This window comes from Papaver somniferum, chromosome 2, assembly GCF_003573695.1.
Source record: "Papaver somniferum cultivar HN1 chromosome 2, ASM357369v1, whole genome shotgun sequence".
In the NCBI taxonomy this organism is placed as follows: Eukaryota; Viridiplantae; Streptophyta; class Magnoliopsida; order Ranunculales; family Papaveraceae; genus Papaver; species Papaver somniferum.
In genome coordinates this window covers 93781050-93804609 of record NC_039359.1, presented here as the reverse complement: position 1 = coordinate 93804609, position 23560 = coordinate 93781050, and the positions used below count along the sequence as shown (strand labels likewise).

General features: G+C 39.0%; 2 protein-coding genes across 2 annotated transcripts; both read left to right on the top strand.

The window, feature by feature from the left end:
* Positions 1-269: 269 nt before the first annotated feature.
* LOC113348438 (protein phosphatase 1 regulatory inhibitor subunit PPP1R8 homolog) lies at positions 270-3361 on the top strand. Its single transcript, XM_026592210.1, has 3 exons — positions 270-422; positions 717-1338; positions 2285-3361. The coding sequence occupies exons 2-3, from the start codon at positions 893-895 to the stop codon at positions 3099-3101; spliced, it is 1263 nt and encodes a 420-aa protein (XP_026447995.1). The 5' UTR covers positions 270-422; positions 717-892; the 3' UTR covers positions 3102-3361.
* Positions 3362-7377: 4016 nt separating this feature from the next.
* Positions 7378-9009, top strand: LOC113348437 (3-ketoacyl-CoA synthase 12-like). Its single transcript, XM_026592209.1, has one exon. The coding sequence runs from the start codon at positions 7447-7449 to the stop codon at positions 8821-8823; it is 1377 nt and encodes a 458-aa protein (XP_026447994.1). The 5' UTR covers positions 7378-7446; the 3' UTR covers positions 8824-9009.
* Positions 9010-23560: the final 14551 nt, after the last annotated feature.

The window sequence follows — 23560 nt, the reverse complement described above, 5'->3', positions numbered from 1 at the left end:
CGATGAACATATAAAATTTAATTTCAATAATTTTGGATCCGACAATAATTTTTCCATAAAAAATGAATGCTCGCCTTCAAATTTCTGGACGTGGGTTTTACAACGGGAGAAATCAGAAAAATAAGTGTGACCGTAGTTTTCACTAAAATTTTCTTCCTACAATCCAAACGGCCGAAATTTACACCGAGACGAGATACACAAACAGTTGGGCCCACTTCTGCCTTTACATATCCCAGATTCCCAATACTAGAATCGGACGACTCCCGCACGATTTTGTCTCGGGAGAATTTTAGGAAAATTCGGTGAGTCATTGCAAGTGAAAAACTCTCTTTCGACAAATTTTCTTCCCCCTTCGATGAACTGAAGATAATACATCCAGAAGAAACCCTTAATAATCATTAAACCTTCCGTTCTATTCTGAGGTAATTAATCTACACTATTCTAATTGCTGAATGTTCCCCAATAACCTAATCAACAAATTCTGTGAGTGTTTTTAATCTGCTTATACCCAAATTTTATTGCATTTGATTACTTAAACTTACATGCCTATTTTTGATCACAAATCAATCATCTTAAGCTATTAGTTCTTAATATCAAACTGAAGTTTAAGGATTGCTTATCAATATTATTTTTAAAAATTAGGTTTTTGTTTTTAAAATTTTGTGACATTTATCCAATAATTTTGATTAAGTTGTACTTTTATTGTTTTCTCTTAGGAAGGGTTTTTGGGAGTTTGAAGTGGGGTTTTGTTAACTGAGACCTGAGATTGTTTTAATGGAATGTCTTTGGGTTTTGGTACTATTGAGCAACTTGGAGATGAATGCATTGTTTAAGTGTGATCTATAACATCTGCTGGGTTGTGTTAAGGAATTGAAATTTGATATAAGGGAAAATGTATGGCAGAACAGGTTTAGATAGATTTAAGAAAGCTCAGTCAGTGGAGCCTTTTTCAGTTACTCTTAATTCAGCTTCTAAGACAACTTCTCAGAAATCTCCAAAAACTGTTTCGGAGCCTTTGGTTGGGTCTCAGCTGCAAACCCAAGTGAAACAGCAGAACCAGAGTGTTTTAAATAGGCCGGTAGAGCCGGAATCGACAGCTCAACATGTGACTCAAGTGGGAGGGGGGCAATCAAATTGGCAACCTCCTGATTGGGCTATAGAGCCACGGCCAGGTGTTTTTTTCCTTGAGGTTGCAAAAGACGGTGTAGTCCTTGATCGTATCAATTTGGATAAGCGAAGACATATTTTCGGGAGGCAATTTCCTGTATGTGATTTTGTACTTGATCATCAGTCCGTATCTAGACAACACGCTGCTGTCATTCCACATAAGAATGGAAGGTTGGTTCTCAATGTTAGTTTTCCCATTTACTTCTCTACGTGCCATGTTCATTTTGTCTTTTGGTCTCTTCCACATTTTATTGTGCTTTACTGTTGTTGTTTGCAACTTCAACGGTAGAAGTGGGGACTCTGGGTTCGTTACCCAGAGTCCCCATGCTTACTCGTGAGAGAAGAAATTATCTAGGTACAATCAGTTTGATATGTGACAAGTGGAAACAATTGCAAGTTGTACTAGATTTCACATAAATTAGTAGTACGCTTGTTGGGGTTAACCAAATTTATTGACGGATAAAAAGATCAAGTACTTGTTTCATGAGGGTTATCTTATATTATGCATTTTCCATGGGGATATGTTATTTTGTACATAAAGATCCTTGAGTAGGTTTATTTCAGTATGCATATCATTTTTCAATAGAAGAACTGTTTAAAAGATGCATTTTCCATGGGGATATGTTATTTTGTACATAAAGATCCTTGAGTAGGTTTATTTCAGTATGCATGTCATTTTTCAATAGAAGAACTGTTTAAAAGATGCTTACAGGGAACTATGTGGTAACATCTGCATAATGGTGCGTTGTAGGCCTTGCATGAATGGTTTTGTAAGTTTATCAACCTAGGGATGGCTGAAACATAGACAATAGTGTTAAGCAGATTGTAACTTGACTGGCGTGAATACGGGTTTACGATTTCCATAAACTGATTGGTCCTTAATCGTGGTCCGTAGGAGAGGTGATCTGATCAGTATTAGTGAGTAGCATGTATATTTGAGGATTAAAGTGAGTTAGTATCTACAGCTAGAAGTCTGTCCAGCTTTTTATATTTCTTCTCCTTTTGCTTTATTGAAGAATTGTAGGGGATACTGAATGATGTTCATTACTCAAATCTTCGAAGGGGGTTTTCTCAGATTTTCAAGCATTTATGATCTTCTTTTTTGGTTTCTATACAGCATATATGTTATTGATCTGGGTTCTGCTCATGGCACGTTTGTTGCTAATGAACGCTTAACCAAAGAAAACCCCGTTGAGCTCGAAGTTGGACAGTCTTTGCGGTTTGCTGCATCGACAAGAAGTTATATCTTGAGAGAGAACAAGGCAGCACTTTTTCCTCCCCCTCCACTACCCACAGAGATCAATCTACCTCCTCCTCCTGATCCTTCTGACGAAGAAGCAGTTGTAGCTTATAACACGATTTTAAATCGTTATGGTCTGTCTAAACCTACCAGTGCTTCAGGAAATTCGTCCCTTGGGAGTGATGAAAGCTCTAAGTTAGAGAGACCGGCTAAGAAAATTAAGAAGGCAAGAGTTACATTCAGGGATCACATCGGGGGACAGTTGGTGGAAGTTGTTGGAATGTCAGATGGTGCAGATGTTGGAACGGAGCCTGGTCCTTTGGGTGTCAAAGAAGGAAGTCTTGTTGGGAAGTACGAATCTCTTATACAAACAACCATAATTCCAAAAGGGAAGCAACAAATTTCATCTGGAGAAGAAAAGGTTTCTAGTAAAGGTGTCACAGACAAGCTACAACAAGTATTGAACAAGGTCAAAGCTACTACAAAAACTGGTGGAATGTATGATGATCTTTATGGAGAATCCTTCTCAGGCAAAGTGGGTTCCTCGTGGGCATATACTTCTGATGGTGCTGGTAATAGTGAAGCTGGTTCAACAAAAGGTAATGAAGGAAATTTAGTTGCTGTCTCGAGCAGTAAAACTAATGCTAACTTGGGATACGACAATGATGATTTATTCGGTGATTTATTGGATTGAGTTCAGTACCTGCTAAGCCTCGGTTGCTGTCTTTCATGCATAATGACATTACTGGCATTGAAGACATTGCGGATGAAGATACGCGAGATTATTGTTTTCATTGTACATGGAATTTTACCCTGTAATTCCTTTTGGTCTTGTTTTTGTCCCTTTAAAAGATATGGTCACATGGTGCGCCATTAATGGGTTCAAGTGTAACATGGACAATGTTGAGGTGGTCTGTGCAATTAAATTTCTCACTAATGGAAAAATTGCAAAAATGCCAAAGAGATGCACAAGTAAATTTTTTGTGACCTGTATTTTACATTTCCCATTCTGAATATCAATTTTTTTGCTTCTTATAAGATTATTTTAAAAAATTTGGCTAATAGGATAAAACCTCTTCTCAAGAAATTAATTTCACCCTACCAAGCTGCTTTTGTGCCAGGAAGAGCCATTCATGACAATATCATAATTGCTCATGAAATGATACACTCTATGAAGCATAAAGAAGGTGTTAATGGCACTATGGCCATAAAATTGGACCCGTCAAAAGCTTTTAACAGGTTAGAATGGAATTTTCTCATAAAAGTCCGTGAAAGTTTTGGTTTTCGTCATGAATTTTGCAATTTAATCATGCAATGTGTTTCCACTACTAGCATTAACATTCTGCTTAATGGTTCCCCTTGCAATCAGTATGAACCAACTAGAGGAATTAGACAAGGGGATCCATTATCCCCTTATCTATTTATTCTAGCTATGGTATGTCTCTCAAGATCTCTGCTTGCTGCTGAAATGAATAAATCAATTGTTGGTGTTAAAGTTTCTAGGAAAGCCCCTCCTACTTCTCATTTGTTATTTGCCGATGACATTTTGATTTTTGGACAAGCTGATATGAAACATGTTGATAATTTCTTGCAGATGATACAAAACTTTGGTAGTATCTCAGGGCAAATGCTCAATTTTGATAAATCGTGTGTTTACTTCAGTAAAAATCTTAGTCCTAGTACTTGCTCTGATCTTGCTACTGCTCTTAATATGAATCTTATAACTGATGCTGAAAAGTACCTTGGTGCTCCTCTTTTACTGGGACACTCAAAGGTAAAATCTTTTGACCCCATTGTTCAGTCTTTTGAAGCTAGGTTAAGAAATTATATAGGCACAACTCTTAATCAAGCTGGTAGGTCCACTCTTCTCAAATCTGTGTTGAATTCTTACCCACTTATCAGATGGGATGTTTCAAAATTCCTACAACTTTATTACATAAACTTGATTCTTTGCACAAAAACTTTTGGTGGGGGCATAAATCTGGTAAAGGGATTAAATTTCTTGCTTGGGATAACATAAATATTTCTAAGGATATGGGAGGTTTGGGCTTCAGAGACCTTGAATCCTGTAATGTTGCTCTTACTTGTAAACTGGTCTGAAAAATTCTACATGATCTGGATGAGTTATGGGTCTAGATTTTGAGTGCTAGATATATCAGTAACTGTAGTATTTTGCACCTTCAAAAGCTTAATGACAATTGTTCTTGGATATGGAGAGGAATTTATTGGTGCATATAGAATTCCGGAGCATAAGATGTGGTACTAAAGTTTGTATTTGGCTTGATAAATGGGTCATAGGATTAGATCATCCTCCTATTCCTACTGAAGGATTAGTTAAAACTGTGGCCTATATTCATGTCTCTGACTTATTCTATGATGATACTAGAACTTGGAATGTGCATCTCATACATTACTTGTTTGAACATGTTTCAACTAAGAAAATCCTTGATATGTATGTCCCTAATATTGGTAGTGATACATTGATATGGTTACCTGACAGAAGAGGCATCTTCTCTGTTAAAAGTGTTTACAATGTCTTGACAAGAAGACCTAATAATATTGCAGGTGTTCACAAAGTGCCTACACAGGTTTGGAAGGTTTTATCGAAAGTTCAGTTGCCTCATAAAGTTAAATTACTAGTTTGGATATGTATAAAGGACATAGTTCCAATTAAACTTTCTAGATATAAACATGAAATTGATGTGCATTGTAGTCTCTGTAATCATCCCTTGGAATCAGTTGATCATCTTTTCATAGATTGTCCTTATGTTAGGTCAATTTGGTTATCTCTAAACATTAATGTTGGAAATATTATTGCTCAACATGGTTGTTTTAGGAACTGGGTGATTTCTTGGTTTACAACTGGTAACAATCTGCAATTTGGCTTAGGAATTTCTAGAGGTGAACTAAATAAGCTCTTAATGTCTGCCATTTGGTTCATCTGGAGAGACAGATGCTCAAAGGTTTTCCAAAACTGTACTCCAAATAGATTACTAACTTTGGACGGCATAAATAAGTTTGTAAACTTTAACCATGCCAATTCTGTAGTTGTGGTTGGTGCTGTACAGGATTTGAGATGGAAACCCCCTGAATTTGGATCTCTAAAGATCAATTTTGATGCTTCTTTTGTTAAAGAAACTTTACAGGGTGGTACTGGTCTAATTGTGAGAGACTGTGCACGTACATGCTTTGGTGTCCAAGGAAGCTACTATAATGGAGGAATGATGAATGGGATTGAAGTTGAAGAGTTGGAGTGCAGGGCAATGAAAGTTGCTGCAATTTGGGCAACAACAAACAACCAAGACAACGTCATCTTTGAATCTGATAATGAGTTCTTAATTAAGTCAACAAATGAGTCTGTTTTTTATGTTCACTGGAAAAACCGGTCACCAGTTTTAGATATTAAATTTCTATTGAGTAAGATTAGCATTGAAAATGTTTATCTATTAAAAGAATTTCCAATGGAGTAGCATATAAAATTGCGAAAAAGACTAGATAGTTGAGGTCTGATTTCCATTACTCTCAAAATTATCCACCTGACATTCGGGGCTGGATTTCCAGAGAGACAGTTGTTCTTCCTTCTTAACATCAATAAAATAAATTTTTGAATAAAAAAAAATTGTTTGAACTGACATACTTGCGGGATTGCCCAGTGTGTTTTTTGTTTCTGAAATTTTTGTACATGTAAAATTAGTGGCTTAGCTGTGGTACAGATGAAAATGTACTTTCTTTAAAAGTTTCTTACCACAGACGAGTTTCATTACACTTGATTGGAATTGAAACTGATTGTTCTTGCGCAGAAACTTATGCCGACAAGAAATTTACTTGCTCTGTGAATCCACCTGCCAGCCATGAATCATCATCTAATGTTGTCCCCACAAACTTATTGGGAAGAAGACATTGATAAAATCCTCTTTTAGGATGATCTTACGGAAAATCCATCCGACCCTGCTGGTGCATTAATTTTTCCTCTTGGATATCATACTTCTATGACCCGTTCGATTGGGAGAATTAGAATTTTAGGAATTAAATTATGGGGTAATCCAATTCTTGGGATTAGATTCCAATCCAAAAAATTTATGCTCGGTTGAGGTAATTCAATTATCTTTGTTTTTATCCCGGAATCCAATTTCATTGCATCATTGGACCAATGCAATTGAAATCTATCATTTTAGAGGAAATTTGATTCCTAGAAATTAAAATTTCCAATTACATAGAAATTATTTATCCCGTTCGGTTCAAGGAATTGAACGCGTTCCCTATGAATTGGATTCCAAGGAATACAATTCCTTGAAACCAGCCGGCTGTTAGATTCATAACGTTGGAGTAGTTTGTACTGCAAATTCGGCATTCTACAGTTCATATGTGTACGTCAATCGTGTTTAATAAAGAGAAAGACATTTCTAAATGTAGTATTTAAGAGTCGTACAATTAGTTGCAACTGACAACCACCTGAGATATTTATATCAAATTCTTTTTTTTTTTTTGCTCGGGTTTTGTATCAAATTCTGCTTTACTTGATATCGAAATGTAGTTCAGTAGTTCCTACTCACCGAGTTACAGTGAATCCCCTGGTGCAGCCGCAGGGTAGCAGACCCAGATGTTACCGTTTTCCATCTGATTTTCTACTCTTTATGCTGTTTGAAGCTTACCTAGCTAATAGTACCATTTCGGTGGCCAAAATGCAAAGCCATCTGAAACCGCACAAAAACGACAAAAATAAATAAACGATATTTTAATTTTTTTTCAGTTTATTTTAATTTTCAATTTGGCTGGCTAAAATAAAAAAATAAAAATAACTCTTTTTAAAAAACAGAGGTAGTATAATAAATTAATAACACAACAATGACTCGACTGTAGTAGGTAGTACACTTGGTGTAACCACGTTAGCCAAAGGTTGGTGATAGTATTAAACATACTACTACCTCTAGGTATTTACTACAAGTTGATATCTAGTTATATATACATTACATCTTAAGATCACTAGAATCAAGCAAACATTAAACAACTCCCTTCCTCTCTAAGAAGATCATGTAATAATGATATTTGTAGTACTATCGTTTGTGTTTTCTTTAGTGTTTTTACTGTGGAAGAAGTTGGTTGAGAAATGGAGAGGTGAAGCATGTTATATCTTGGAGTATGAATGTTACAAACCAACTGATGATAGAAAGCTAGATACGGAGTTATGCGGAGATCTCATAAGAAGAAACAAGACTTTGGGTCTTGAAGAATACAAATTCCTTTTAAAAGCCATAGTTAGTTCAGGCATTGGTGAAGAAACTTATGGACCAAGAAACATTATTGAAGGTCGTGAGAATACTCCATCTATCAAAGATAGTCTCATTGAAGTAGAGGAATTCTTTTACGATACTCTCGACAAGCTTTTCGCGAAATCGAATGTTTCTCCGAAAGATATAGATATCCTTGTCGTTAATATCTCTATATTTGTTACTTCTCCTTCTTTAACTGCAAGGATAATTAACCGTTACAAAATGAGAGAAGACGTTCAAGTGTTTAACTTGTCAGGAATGGGGTGCAGTGCTAGTTTGATATCTATCGACCTTGTCAGAAACATCTTCAAAGTTCGTAAGAATAGGTTGGCGATCGTCGTTACAACCGAATGCATCGGCCCGAACTGGTATTCAGGAAACGTCAAGTCCATGATTCTTACAAACTGTCTGTTTAGATCAGGTGGGTGTGCTATTCTTTTATCAAATAATCCAAGTTTAAAACATAAAGCTATGTTTGAGTTGAAATGTCTAGTTAGGACTCACTTGGGTGCAAGTGATGAAGCTTATGAATGCTGCCAGCAACAAGAAGATGAACTTGGAAGGCCAGGAATTCATCTCGGCAAGAATTTACCCAAGGCTGCAACTCGAGCTTTCATCAAAAACCTGACAGAATTAGGACCTAAAATATTACCATTACGGGAATTAATCCGTTACGTTCTAGTATCAAATCTTCGTCGATATATGAAAAATGGCTCACCGAAGCAAAGTGGTAGTAGTAGTAGTGTGAATTTTAAGACTGGCGTAGATCATTTTTGCCTTCACCCCGGCGGAAAGGCAGTTATCGAGGCAGTTGGAAAGAGCTTGGGGTTGTCAGAGTACGACTTAGAACCGGCTAGAATGACACTGCATAGATTTGGTAATACATCGGCTAGTTGTCTTTGGTATGTGTTAGCGTATATGGAAGCAAAAAAGAGACTTAAAAAGGGTGACAGGATTTTGATGATAAGTTTTGGTTCTGGTTTTAAGTGCAATAGTTGTCATTGGGAGGTCTTAAGAGATTTGGATGATGCAAATGTTTGGGAAGATTGTATTGCTAGTTACCCTCCAAGTAACTTAACGAACCCTTTTATGGAGAAGTACAGTTGGGTTAATGAAGCTACTTCCGATGAAATAACGGGTTATTGAATGACTTTTCAAACTCCCATTTCATTTATAAATTTGTGTTAAGAACTAAATTTTCTGTTAATGTGATTACCGGAGTATTAAATTGTGCTGTTGCTAGATAAAGCCCGTGAGCATTTATTTTTTTGTCTGTATTTATTGGCTTGTATTGCGGTATATATTTGTGGGAATAAATAAGAGGGTTGTCTATTTTCGCTGCAAAAGAAGCCAAAATAGCGAAAACTAGATACTTTCATCTACCCAGCAGGCCACAAGACATTGAAATTTCAAATAACAATGCAATGTTCAACAGTGGTAGGATTCTCTGGGAGTCTAAAGCTTTGACACTCGACCCTTGCATTGTTTACCAGAGCATGTGCATCTCCTTAAGCCTAACTTGCATCTGTGTTTCGACTTGTGTGAGAAAAGAAAAAAAAAATTATGTAGTTGCGTCTGCACTTGCAGCTGTGTTTCGACTTATGCGAAACAAGAAAAAAAAAATATGTAGTTGCGTCTGCCCGGGTCTATTGCTTGGAAGGCAATTATCCTAACCGTTGGACCACAAACGCTTGTTGGTATTATTTGCCAAACCTTTTCTAACTGTAATAGCAGTTGCCTTACACTTGGCGAAAAGACCTAAAGCACTACTAATCTTGCAGAGTCATAACAAATGGCCACATTTCCAAGTCCTTGTAAATTCAACTCAACTTCGATTTTCTCTACTCACAACAACTTCTTTTCTTCTCTACATAATATCAACTCAAATCCAATCTTCTCTACATCTCTTCAACCCAAATCCAATCTTCTTTACATCTTTTCACCAAAAATTCAAACATTTATACAGTTTTCCAAACACATATTTAACACCCATTTAATTACCATGGCTCCTTGATCTCAAGATTTTATTCGACAAAGAAATAGAAAACCACCTAAAAATAAACACAGTGAAGTTTTGCCAGGGAGAGGACAAGATCCTGAGGAAGATAAAAATGCACGGCTGCTCTCATGTCCAGAATTAGAAATTAGTGAAGATCATCCGTCGACAAAGGTTGAGCGGGATAGTTCTCTACAGAAAGCAAGAGGTGGTCGGTACGAAGTTCATAAAGTTGATGACCAACTTCCTCGTGGTGTTAAAATTATTGTCGATCGGTTTCCTTGGTTTACTTTGTACCATATCAAAGCGCACAAAAATTCGCCCAGACTAGTGGGTATATTGATGGAGCGTTGGCGGTATACTATACACGTTTCATTTTCATGACTTCGAAATAGGTATGTTTAATCTTTTGATTCAGATTTATGCAATTAATACGAGTATTACAAATGAAAAGAACAAATTGTTTTTTATTTTTAGGCATAACACCATTAAATTTGTATTTCGTACCTGGGATACCTTATGCAGCGGGAAATGATCCTCCATTTGACCAAGATAGTTGGTTAGAAGAAGAACGATACAAAGATGCACTTCCATTATACTTCTAAGTAACAACACAACGAAATTATTTAGCTTCAAGAGGTGGCGGAATTGCTAATTCTGGTTTAAAGACATTTATAGTCAACGAATTGCATGGTGGTAACGAGCCTGGCATAGAAGGGTATGACCCTGCTAAAAATACAAAAATTGATAAGATATTTATTTTATGGATACTCGGTTCATGTTTTTTCCCAAAGTCAAACTCAAGTACTCAAGTGGGGTGGATAGAGGCGTTGCAAGATATGGAAAAGGTTTCCACTTATGATTGGGGGTCCGCTATATTAGCTGAATTATACATTTTTCTCGATCTCGCATGTTGTGGGAGATCAAACATTGAAGGTTGTTGGAGCATCCTTGAAGTAAATACGCTGATCCATTTCTTTGGCTTTGTATCAGTGTACAAATATTTAGCAACTATAATACGCTAATACATTCCTTAGACTAAATATAGTTTACTTTCCTTTATATGTATTATACTCCAGCTCTGGTGGTATGCATGTTTCAACATTAGTTTACCAAGACTTTTCGACTGCACGACGAAATTTTGGCCAATGATAGTAATGTATGAAGGTGATAATGGGCAACAAAGACAACAAAAGAATGAGCGGGATAACATTCATGTGTGGAGGTACCAAATGTCGATTAGGAACATATATAATGTTATTTGTAGGTCGTATGAAGATTTTGAAGAATACAACACTGAGACGGTCAGAAGGATAGAAAATTTTTCTCTACAGCACATGGTGTTGTATAGTCCTGTCAGTAACATTGGTGTTTATTTGGGGGAGATATGTGCTAGATAGTTAGTTGGACGAGTGGGAGTGACACTCAATCCTCCAAGAATAGCTACCGTGTACGGGTCGAAATACTTAGAGATAAAGGAAAGAGGCTGACAAAGGTATGAGACTAAATTCACCCCTTGTGATGAAGATCAGTATGACCTATGGTACAAGAGTGTTACAGAGGCGATTATTCTTAGGAAAGTTTGACACATCTATGGTATGGATTTCATCGCAATGGGAATAGCATTACCGAAATTGGATGCTCAAACACATATACCACCAGCGATTCCAACTTTCACCAGTTATCCTGCAACAGGACCTTCATCTTCTGCGACTTGAAGACAATCAAGATCTTCTTCCTCACCGGCTGGGTATGATTTGCCAGCTTTGAGTTGGGAGCTTGACACTTTTAATCTTTCCGGGGAGCGTCAAATTCTTCCGATTGTGTCGCAAGGTTTCGAGCGCCCTAATTCTTATACAGGCACTTTGGAAACTCAAGAAAAATTGATCGAACAATTAAATAAAATGGAGTTAAAAGATACGGAAACTAGACGTATTTCCGTCCAAAAATTGCGCACGTTAGGGGACACATTGAACTTGAGCCCTAATTTTTCTTAGCGTACAATAACTCCATCCTCCAAGGATGCAGTTATTGAAACACAAGTACCTGATGTGCCACGATCTCCGTATCTTCCAGTGCGAGGTTCTCCAGTTCGTCAAGTTCAACAAGAAGGTCCCAAAGGTTATCAAGATTATGGGAGATCATTAAACTTTGATGGGTCTCCTGTTGATCCTTCATGTCCATGGTTGGGAAACCAAAGTGGGGGAAGAGATGATGCTCAAGGGTATCAGTCTGCAGGAACTTATGGTGGGTTTGGAAGTTCGATGCAAGGGGGGATGTATTACAAAAGCTGGAGTGGAGCCGAATAACTAAAATTATCCTTAATTTTTAATATTTGTAAGCTAAAATTATATTAGTTAATGTAACTGTTACATGTAATCAGTACTAATTTATCTAGAAATGAAATTGTAACTTAATTATAACTTTCTCTCGAGCAGTATTTGTACTTATCAATACCCAAAACGAGACACCAAAAAATCCTTTAAGATTATGTAATGAGCTTCAAAAGTAAAAATTCTTATTTTCCATCTACGTCGTTCCTTTAGAGCTTGCAATACAACATCATCATTTGTCTCACCCCTCAGTCTATAACGACCAACTAGCCGAACCAAAGCAATGAATTCTCCAACTTTATCTTTTATATCTCCAATTCGGCAAAACAACCCAGCCACATTGCGATTATTGGGGTTGCCGGTATCATTATATAAGTTTTCAAATATTATATGGATATAACACATACTCATTACCCCATTTTGACGTTTTTCTGCACCCCTAGATGGATATATAGCGACGTAATTTCGACAGAGCGACAAATCTTCATCCATTGTAAATTCAGCTGGATTAATATATGGTAGAGCCATTGCTCAAAAAATTTATTGGTGTACAATGCTGGTGTGATTTTGGAGTTTAAATCAACTCAATTTATAGGAAGAGGATTCATAGTCGTAGGATGTAACTAGCTGTTGTCGGCTCAATATGAACCGACCGGTTCATTGTGGAACGATACTCGGTTCTGTTTGAGACGAGTCTCATCCCTGTATGGGACGATCGTCTTTGATGAAGCCGGTCGTCTCAGGTTGATACGATTTGTTAGAGCACTGCTCGGTCGAACTCGCAAGCGTTGCTATCTCAAACTTCTTTGTCAATTTTAGTTGCCAAAACTATAAGTCTTGATTTCTAGTCTACTAATAGCTAAGTCTCGGACTAGGATAGAAAGTGTAGTTGAGCTCTAGACTCCACGGTGTTCATCATGCAAATATGAAGAACTACTCAAGGGACTGGTGGAACTTCATCGACAAAAAGGTATGTGGATACTTGAACTTATCTATCACTCAAAAGTCTAATTTATCTCATATCTTGAGACAAAATTAGTCGTATTGCTATATAGACTATGATTATACACATGTACTATTTCGAGCTGAGTTTATCTCGCTTATCTATTTCTCGAAATATGTGTTGGTAAGCTTTCGCTTTGGATAAGTTCATATTTACTAGTGACGAAAGTCACATTAGTTTCAATCACTTGAAAATCGCTTTGACGAAAAATAGTTTGTGAAGAACAACTATATAACATTCTCTAAGAATGTTTCAATGATTGAAATGAGAGTTTAGAATACATAACCATGATTGGATATAAACATTGTGAGACAACTCATATGTGTGTAATTCCAATATCCTTGAACCAAAGTATGCGTACTTTGCTGCTCCGGACAACCGGAACTAAAGTCCGCGTATCCGTACGCGTACTTTAGGAAGTTCACATCCCGTGAATTTCTGTTGTAGTTTTGTGAACTGAAAACAAACTTATTCCGGATACTTAAGTCCGCGTACCAATATGCGTACTTGAGTAGGTTATTTTCTAAAAACAGTTTAATTCGTGAACTAAGACATTTATATTTTAAGGTGTGAATACCAATATTTTGTGGAGCACGTGTCACGATCTTAGTGGCCACATACAAACTTAACGGTGTAGCCTTCGTTATACAGAGAAGACTGAGTAACAAAGGATACCTTCGCAGATCTACTTTATCCCGTCCCAAGGAAGGATGCCTCGACGGTTGAGATAAGAAGAGTAAAATCCTAGTCTATAAGGAAGCATCTGGCGAAGGGACAGAGTTAGATGACGCATCTAATCAGCATTAAATGCACAAATCTCTTATCTACACGCATAATCAAAGCACGTGAAGAGAGAAGGCGTGGCAGAACCCAATTGGCAGAAGCTGGCGGTGAACAAAGGTACAACCTGTACTAAGGTTGGGAAGTCCCCGAAAGAACGTGGGTCAGCTGAGGTGGCAGAGTGCGACTGGATAAAGCATGCGGTGAACGAAGGTACCATTGGTACGAAAGGTAGATCAGCGAACGATGGACCCAGAGGAAGCAAAGATATACCTGGAGAAGAAGGTTCTATAAATACCGAGCCTCACCAACAAACTAGGGGCATTCAATATCTAGGAGAGAAGATCTAGTTTTAAGCTTATACCTCTTTAATGTTTGGAACTTACGTATCCTTGAACTTGAGTTCTCTCTATTACTTTGGGAAGCATTTAAGATCTCTGTAACCACCATTAAGATCTTTGTAACCACCATACTCAATACAAAAAAATCACTCATTACCCCGTGGACGTAGACGAAAGTCGAACCACGTAATCTCTCGTGTCTGATGATAACTTAGAAGCTTTTACATTATATTTGTGTTCTTCGTTATTATTGCGATCGTGAACACCATTTATTACTTAGCATCATCAGTTCAACAGAGGCATCAATACTACTTAGTATATGATCCTCTGATCTGTATACATTACGTAGACTACGGGAAAACGAGTAGTCACAGTTTGGCGCCCACCGTGTTTTGCTCACGATATTAAGTTTAGACATAGTTTTACCTTTAACTTATGTATCTTCTGAAACGAAGGGATCTGTGTTCCAAAACGATGAATCTCACTCTCTAGTGATTTGTTCACCTGTTATTTGTGTATTTTTTTGAGTTCACAGCCTCTAAAGACGTACCTTGTTACAGATCTATAGAAAAATTCACAAAAGCGTACTCACAAAACGCCGAAATCTTTGTTTTATGCTAAAACAACCTTTTTTAACAAGAGCATATTTTAGATCTGAGAACCTTTGACTGACAAAGGAATCTCAGTGAGATTTTAAGGAAGAAAGATCTTCTAAAGAATTTAATAACCTTGTTTTTTGCGAGATCTGACACCCTTTTTTATTGGTTTTCAACGTTTTAAGGTTGTCTTTTCCAAGGGTGTCATAAACATTTAATACCTGTCTTTCAAAGACATTATTTCAGTCCTTTTTCTGAAAAAGCTGCTTAGCCGTCTTCTGTGTCAGAGTATTAATTGTTATTTTTGACGAAGGCACCCAAATAGCAGATTTCTTCGACTTTATGTGACCCAGAATAACAAAAGCCGAAGGCATGCAGAAACCAAATGATGTACCAACAAGCTCACGACCAGCACTTACCAGAGGGAGATCCCAAAAGCCGTCTCAAACGAATCAAAGGAATGAAGCAGAGGACGGAAAAAGTGAAATAGTAAGAAGAAGAATTGCTAACAAATCACCTATTCCTGCTGAAGGGATGGGGAAAACATCGGGAGCTCAACCACTTTACGGCATGACGTTACCGGAGCATCCCACCATTACAAAGCCACCTGCGGCCAACGCAGGGTTACCCAGAACCTTAGTTCCCACGGGAAGAGGGTTGGGGAACCTAGCTCCAATCCAGATAGATCCAGACGCACCAATTATAAAATAAGGAGCGGATAACTCTGAATATCCAGCCGACAACACTCCTCAGGGTGGTGGAATACACAACGAAGATCAAATGGCAGCACAAGTAGCATCTTTGCTCCTCTGCAACAAGGAAAACGAGGATGCCATGCACGAAATGGCCCAAGAAAACCAGAACCTAAAATATATGTTAGACATACAGATCGAAGGTTCTCAAACTCACCCTCTGCTAAAGAGGCATGAGAACATAGCTACCCCAGGAAGACGAAGGGTGGATCCCAACCCACCAAAGGCTAACCCAGCGGGGAAAGCTGGGATAACACGACACGATCCAGACGAGATGGATTCAATATACAAACCCTTTCAATCATACTACAATGAGGCATTCTCCAAAGACGCTCACAATGTGAAATGGTCATGGAGCAGATGGAGAAAATGCGGAAGGAGATACAAGGCCTAAAAACTGGCCACGCAGGCGCAAGATTAGAAGAAGTACTTAAAGAGGCAACCACGTCCCCATTATCTTTTCGCATTTTAAGGGAACCTATCCCTCCGAAATGCCCAGTACCTACGTTCCAAGCATACAATGGTACCTCAGATCACGCGGATCACCTACGGTATTACACTCGTGTCCTTGCCCATTGGGAAAGACATGAGGTAGTACTTTTTAGGTACTTCCCTGCAAGCTTGACAGGATCAACACTAGCCTGGTATGACAACTTACCAGCAAACTCAATTGACTCCTTCCACAAATTGTCTACGGTGTTTTTGGAGACATACATGTACAACAAATCAACAAAGGAAGGGTTAGATAGGCTATTTGGTTTACCTATCAGACCCCGGGAAACATTGATGCAATACACAGACAGGTGGCAAAAGACGTGCCAAGCAATCGGAAAAGTCAATCCAGAAATTAGCATTAACTGCTATAAGTTTGGACTTGATAGAACCTCATCCATCTTCGTGGAGCTTCAAAACGGAGCCATCGATTCCGAAGGCGAGCTCAGGGTTGTCCAAGACCGCTACATCAGACTCGAAGAAATCCAGAAGGATAACCCCAGAGATACCTAAGCGACAAAACGAAGCCGGGGGTAGAACTAGCTCTCGAGACAAGCGATCCAAATACGGAGACGGCAAAATAGGTAAAGGAAGAGAAGAATTCATGGATAAATCTACACGAAGCTAAATACAATTTTCTCTCACATCCTAAGCAAGGAGGGAGCAAAGCCAGGCTTTCCTTACCTTAATACTAGGGGAAAACAGTCATACAAAACGAAGGAGGCCAGGAAGTACTGTGCGTACCACCAATACTAAGGGCATACAACTGATGCGTGCTACCGCTTACAAAATATGATCCAAAGATTCATAGACGAAGGAAAATTCATGGATTACGTACAGCTACAGCCAGCGAGAACTGAGGAGTCCCTAAAGAAAAGGGTAGAATTACCTTAGGATGGAAAATACATCAACATGATCACCTTCTCCAACGGAGGTCAAGAAGAAATGCTCGAAGACATCCTCGAGTTAGCTCGAAACAGAAAGAAGTTAGAATCCTATGAGGTTTTCAAGCTAAGAGGACCACCTACTAGCACTTGGGAAGAATGGATGGCCACGCCATTAACTTTGTCAACAAAGGACGTTAATCAGGAGTTTGAAATGCACAAAGATCCACTAGTGATCACTCTTCCAATACACGAATTACGAAAGTCCTTGTGGATGGGGGAAGTTCGTTAAATGTGCTATTTTACGAGCCCTACCTACGCATGGGTTTGACAGCAGAGCAAATGGATTTTTCCACTTGCACAATATACGGTTTTAGTGGAGCAGTCTCTAGACCAAAAGGAGAAATTGTCTTGCAGGTACATGCATGACCCTTAGTAACCAATACACGGTTCTGCGTGGTGGAAGCACCTTCGCCCTACAATGTAATCATGGGAAGGCTATGGGTTCATAGATTACGAGGAACAGCTTCGACATATCACCAATACCTACGGTTTCCTACACCTATGGGTGAAATGGAAATCAAAGGCGATCAGCAAGACGCAAGGCTATGTAATCTATCGGAACTCAGACTCAACGAAGAAAGAACTGCTGCCCAACATCACGAAAGAAAAAGACGTAAGGAAAACACTAGGGAAATGCAGGACGGAGCCTTCTTAGTACCCAAATCCATATTAGCTCCGGAGACAAGCACCTCCGCCACCCCAGGGGAAGACGTCTCCGCCAAATGACAACTACAGAAAAGCACTCCTCAACGACATCAACAACAAACCTGCTCACCGGTGGAACCAACGAAGAAAATCAACATCGGGACGGAGACAGAACCAAAAATGCTCAACATCGGAACATTACTTGAAGAGGAAGAGGTGATGCAACTACAAAGGTTACTAAGGGTATACGCAGACGTCTTTGCATGGTCAATGGAAGACATGCCAGGAATTGACCCGAATTTGGTCTCACACCACCTTCTGCTCAAACCGGAGATACCACCGTTTAAGCAACGTATTCGTAAAGTGGCAGATATCTACCACGAAGGGGTAGAAAAAGAGTTGTAAAAGCTACTCGCAGCTGGATTCATACGAGAAGTCAAATATCCCACGTGCCAACATGGTTATCGTACCTAAGAAGAACGGAGGCGTGAGCATTTGCATTGACTTTAGCAACCTCAATAAAGCGTGCCCCAAGGACAGTTACCCACTGCCAAACATTAGAGGTGTCAAAAAGACCAGGCTAGCCTGGTCCTTGTCCGGCATGTATAACCAGGCTAAAACCTGGCCTGGCCCGTACTAAATCAGGCCCAGGCCTGGCTGTGATTTTAAGTCTGTTGGCCTGCTTTAGCCTGGGCCTGTATAACAAGGGGATGTTAAGCTTATTTATCTAAAAATGATTCAAAGCCATGGGATTCGATCCCGTGATGTATGGTAGAACATTATAGACCCTCCATCACTGATCTAGGCCACTTTGTTTGCATGTTTATCAATCAAATTCAAATATATTTATATGCAAATAATTTTGAATCTAACCATAATATATTCACTGATTATTGCCACTATTTTCTCTTAACTAATCTTTAAGTTTCAATTTACCAAAAAAAGAAAAAATACTAATAAAAGATTACTTAAATTAAGGCATTATAATTAATATATTGATTATCTAATAAAACTTTTATTCCTCACTTTTTATATGGATATCAATCTATTTATTTACATTCCATAAACAACATATATGTATCATTTTCCTTCTCATTTCCTCTATTTACTTACATTCCAAAAACAACACATATTTCCTAGTATAAAATTTTCTCATCTTTGCTAAAATTTCTCCAGTAAAAAGTGTAATAAATTTCATAAATAATCATTAATTTCACAACAATTCTATTTACAGAAATTTATTTAAATATACAGTAGTACTAGTTTATTATTATTTTTCTATATATAACCACGTGAAAAGTGTTATTTTGATGTCACTGGATGATACAATCACAAAAAAGGTAGCTCAACTGGTTTCGAGCATGGTGGAATGAGCTTGTGGTACCGGCTTCGAATCCCACTGCCTAGTTTCATTTTTGTGATTAATGAAATATATATTATGAGGATTGCAGGCTATCCTGGGCCTGGGCCAAATAAAAGCAGGCCAGACTTAGGCCCATGCTGGGCTCAGTAGAATTCAGTGCAGGCCAGGCCTGTTTAGTACTCAGGCCTGTTTAGTACTCAGGCCAGGCTGCAGGCCAGGCTAGGCTAGGCCGACCAAAACCAGGACCGGACGGCCTGTTTGACACCTCTACCAAACATCGACCAGCTGGTCAACGCAACCGAAGGCTACCAAAGACTATCCTCCATGGATGGATACTCAGGCTACAACCAAATAACCCTTGCAGAAGAAGATCAGGAGCAAAATGCGTTCTTTACACCACGAGGCTTGTATTGCTATACAATGATGCCTTTTGGCTTAAAGAACACGGGGGCAACATACCAACGAGCCATGGATAGGAAAAATACTGGAGGTCTACGTAGAAGATATGCTCGTCAAAAGCAAAGAAGCAAAAAACCATCTCTCAGAACTAAGGGAGATATTCGAAGCCATGAGAAACTTCCACATGGAGGTGAACCCGGAGAAATGCATGTTCAGAGTTGCCTCAGGAAAATTCTTGGGATACTTGATGACTAAGCGAGGAATAGAAGTAGACCCCGAAAGGATCAGAGCAATAATGGAGATGCCATCTCCACAAACTCTAAAAGGAGTACAAAAGCTAAATGGAATTTTAGCTTCCATGGGAAGATTCATAGCAAGGTCGTCGGATAAATGCAAAGCATTTTTCGATACGCTAAGGAAAGGAAACAGGTTTACATGGAACGCAGAATGGGAACAAGCCTTTCACAAGATCAAAGAGTGATAAGCACATTTATGCTACATTTTATACCCATATTTATATTAGTTAAGACTCGACATTTTGACTAATCACACTATTTTAATGCTTTTGTAGAAAGTACAAGCTCATTCGGATCATTCGGAAAATAAACGGCTAAAGTTGGAGGTAAATGGGCTTTGTCACCAAATTGAGCAAAGTCACTCGCAATGCCACCTGCTTGGTTAATATGCCACATTTCACGGCCAGCAGCTTAACAGGTCAAACAAGGAATTTTATTTCTTCACTCAACTGTTCGACCGAAGAAAGAAAATGGTGTTGTGCCGTGCTTGGGAAATAAGTGATATGTGTTGTGTCGTGCTTGGGAAAGAAGTGATTTCGATCTTTAATTGCACGGCAAAAAAAAAAAGAACTTTGGAGTCTTGAACGGGAATGAAGACGAATAGGAATTGGTGTTGCCGGTGATGAGTTGGAGGTTGTTGTGGACCTCAAATGTGATTACATGCAGTGGTGATTCTCTCCAGTTTCTTACGGCAACAATAGGTCATGAGAGATTTATTCCGGGTGACGAGTGTTGATCGCAAAGAGGTATTAGTTTGTTGACACAGCTTGTGGCAGTGGTGATTGTTTTCGAGTCCCCTGCATCGACACAATCGAAGGTGCTTTGGCTGGAGCTGATTGAGTCCAGAAGTGATCGTATTAAGCATTGAGGAAAGTATCAAGAGCTACTGTAGGAGTTCTTGTCATCGGCGACTAGGAGTTGAACTTGTGCAGGCGGTGGTGGCCTATCGGTCAAGAAAAGAAGAGCGGTTGAATGGTTGAGGAATAAAGCTGGTTTGATTATGATGCGAGAGGTGTTGCTGCTGTCAGTCATGCTCATGGCGGAAGTAAAGGATGGAAGTTGGTGGAGATGGCTGCAGTCAGTCATGTTCATGGCTATGAACAGAGCTGTGAAGACAGTTGGTGGAGTTGGCAGCATCAAGTGAAGGATAGGTGCTCAGGCTGAGCTGTTGCTGCAAGTGAACAAGAAGATGCCGAGAGCCAGACGAACAAAGAATAATGGAGGCGATTGAAGTAGTTCAGGTCTCTGCAAAGATAAGCAGTAATGGTTGGTTCAATGGTCTGCGAAGGTTCTCTCCAGAGACTTGTATCGACTGGTGATAATGGCCAGATGGACGGAGTTCAGTTTTAGTTCAAGTGGCATAACGGATTTGAGTACGCTATGCTGGTGACTTGGAGGAATAAAGTGGAGATAGGTGCTTTGGACCTGGGTGGCTTGATTAAATCGGTGGATTGAGCCCATTAGCCATGAGGAAAAATTCCGTTAGGTTTTGTTTTGGACTTGAGGGAGGAGGCTGGTTTGGAGAGTTCTTTTTGATGGAGGCCGACAACGACATAGTGGCAACAACAGAGGAATAGGGTTTGCTGTTTCGATTTATTCCATTTTTCATTGCCTGTCGTTATTGCTAAGATTTATTTTATGGCTTTTGAGAAAGCCATGTCTTACTAATTTTCGTAACTAGGATTTATGTTGAAACCACATGGAGTTTTAAGTTAAATGAATTGATTTATCAAACAATAGACTATTATGATTTGAATAATTTAATTCCATGATTTTATATATTAATTCAATGATGAAATTAGTTGTCGCTTCACCGGTTTTGTACAATACAGTAACCTTTGTGCTTAATTTATAGGATAGCAAACATATTTGTCTACTTATTTGATATTTCATACTGGGTTAAATCTTTTGATGAGGTATGCTTAGAATAGTCGGGTATTATTTGTGAACCTATAATTAGTTTCGTATAACTTTCTCGCTAATGCAATTTGATGGTCTATGCTTGAGTTTAGTCTTTTGATGTGCCATGCTTAGGGCGTCCTAGTGATATTTGCGACTCTAATACATATAATAGGTGATGTCGATAGAACAAGCGATGAATAAATATTCATGGATTATGTTTCATTTCAGTAATTGAATAGAAATAGTGGTGGATACTATAAACCCTTGCTACTGACATTCACATATTGGTTACTTTTGTTACTTTAGTTTATTTTTCTGTTATTATTCTTTTGAAAATCCAATAACATTATTGCTGGTTAGTTAATTAGGAATATTGATTATCTATATTTCCACCGCTCCTCGTGGGAACGACCCGTACTTGCCTTTGTCTACTAGTTAGACACCGTGCGATTGCAGTTATCACATGTAAGGTTCTTCCAGAATCCTATCAAAGAGTAATTAACATCAATACCCCCATCCTACAGAAACCGGGGCCAGGTGAGATACTAACCCTATATCTAGCAACAACAAGCTACGCTGTGAGCGCAGTATTGGTACGAGACCAAAGGCAAGGAGAAAAGCTCGTATACTACATCAGCAAGACACTCAGTTCAGCGGAGCGTAATTATACCAAGGTGGAACAGCTCATATATGCCTTAGTAGTGGCGACACAAAAACTAAGGATATATTTCGATGCACACACGATCCGAGTTTTCACAAAGGTTCAGATAAGTCAAATCCTCGACAGCACGGAGAAAATTGGTAGAGTGGAAAAATGGAACGCCATGATCAAACAGTTTCACATAATCTTCGAAACAAGGAAAGCTGAGAAATCACAAATCCTACCAGACTTCCTAGCGGACATACCTCTCAACGACGAAGCAGAGATAGATGACATCCCAGGAATAGAGGAAGACAAGCTGGAACCAGAAGACCTCTTGGAACCGCAAAATCACGAAGGTGGGAGATATTCGTATATGGCTCCTCCAACGGAGAAGGTGAAGGTATAGGGATTGTAATGACAACCCCTACCGGAGACCGACTCATCTATGCATTCAGGTTATAATTCGAACAATACACTAAGAACATCACGGAGTATGAGGCGGTCAAAGACGGCCTACGCTTGGCACAGGAGCTAGGCTTATCAGATGTTTGTTTAACTAGTGACTCACAATTGGTCATTAGACAAATATAGATCAAATATCAAACTCTGGATCCAATACTGTCTTCGTACCTAAAGTTAATACAGGAGCATGCATCAAAGATCATCAAGGTCACGTTCAGACATTTATGTCGGAAAGACAACAGACACGCAGATGCCTTAGCATTCATATCGTCAATGATGAGGGACAGAAACACCATCTCCGTCCAAATCAGAAGGATATATGAACCTTCGATATAAGGGCTAACCTCAGGAGTTGAGGAAACCTTGGTCGTCCAAACTAGGGCCACGAGGGAAGCAGAAAAAGAGAAAGAAGACGAAGGTATAGAAGAACCAGATAACGAAGTCGACGAGTCCGACAAAGATCAGTCCATGTCAGACGGAAGCAACGAAGACGAAGAGGAAGATGATTGGAGAATCCCAATTCACCAGTACCTTGACAAAGTTACCTTACCCGCAGATGTCAAAGAAGCTCGAAAACTCGAATCAAAGGCAGCAATGTACAGCCTACGAGATGGAATACTGTATAGAAAGTCATTTCTTGGACCTCTGATGCGGTGCATCTCACAAGCCGAAGGTAGAAGAATACTGCATGATATACACAGCGGAAAATCTGGCAATCATAGCGGAAGAAGGTCCTTGGCGATCAAAGCCAAGATGCAAGGATACTATTGGCTAAGCATGGACGAACATGCAAAGAACGTGTCAAGGCGTTGCGAAAGATGTCAACACTTTGCCAGGAAAATTAAAGCACCAACAACGGAGCTGAACTCAGTCATCAGTCCATGGTCATTCGTCAAATGGGGGGTTGATATTGTTGGACCCTTGATGGAGGGA

Excerpts from the sequence above, each read along its gene's own strand:
- LOC113348437 (XM_026592209.1), top strand. The coding sequence starts at position 7,447 with ATGATATTTGTAGTACTATCGTTTGTGTTTTCTTTAGTGTTTTTACTG.
- LOC113348438 (XM_026592210.1), top strand. The coding sequence starts at position 893 with ATGTATGGCAGAACAGGTTTAGATAGATTTAAGAAAGCTCAGTCAGTG. Across the intron at positions 1,339-2,284 it reads ATTCCACATAAGAATGGAAG|CATATATGTTATTGATCTGG; the intron begins GTTGGTTCTCAA and ends GTTTCTATACAG.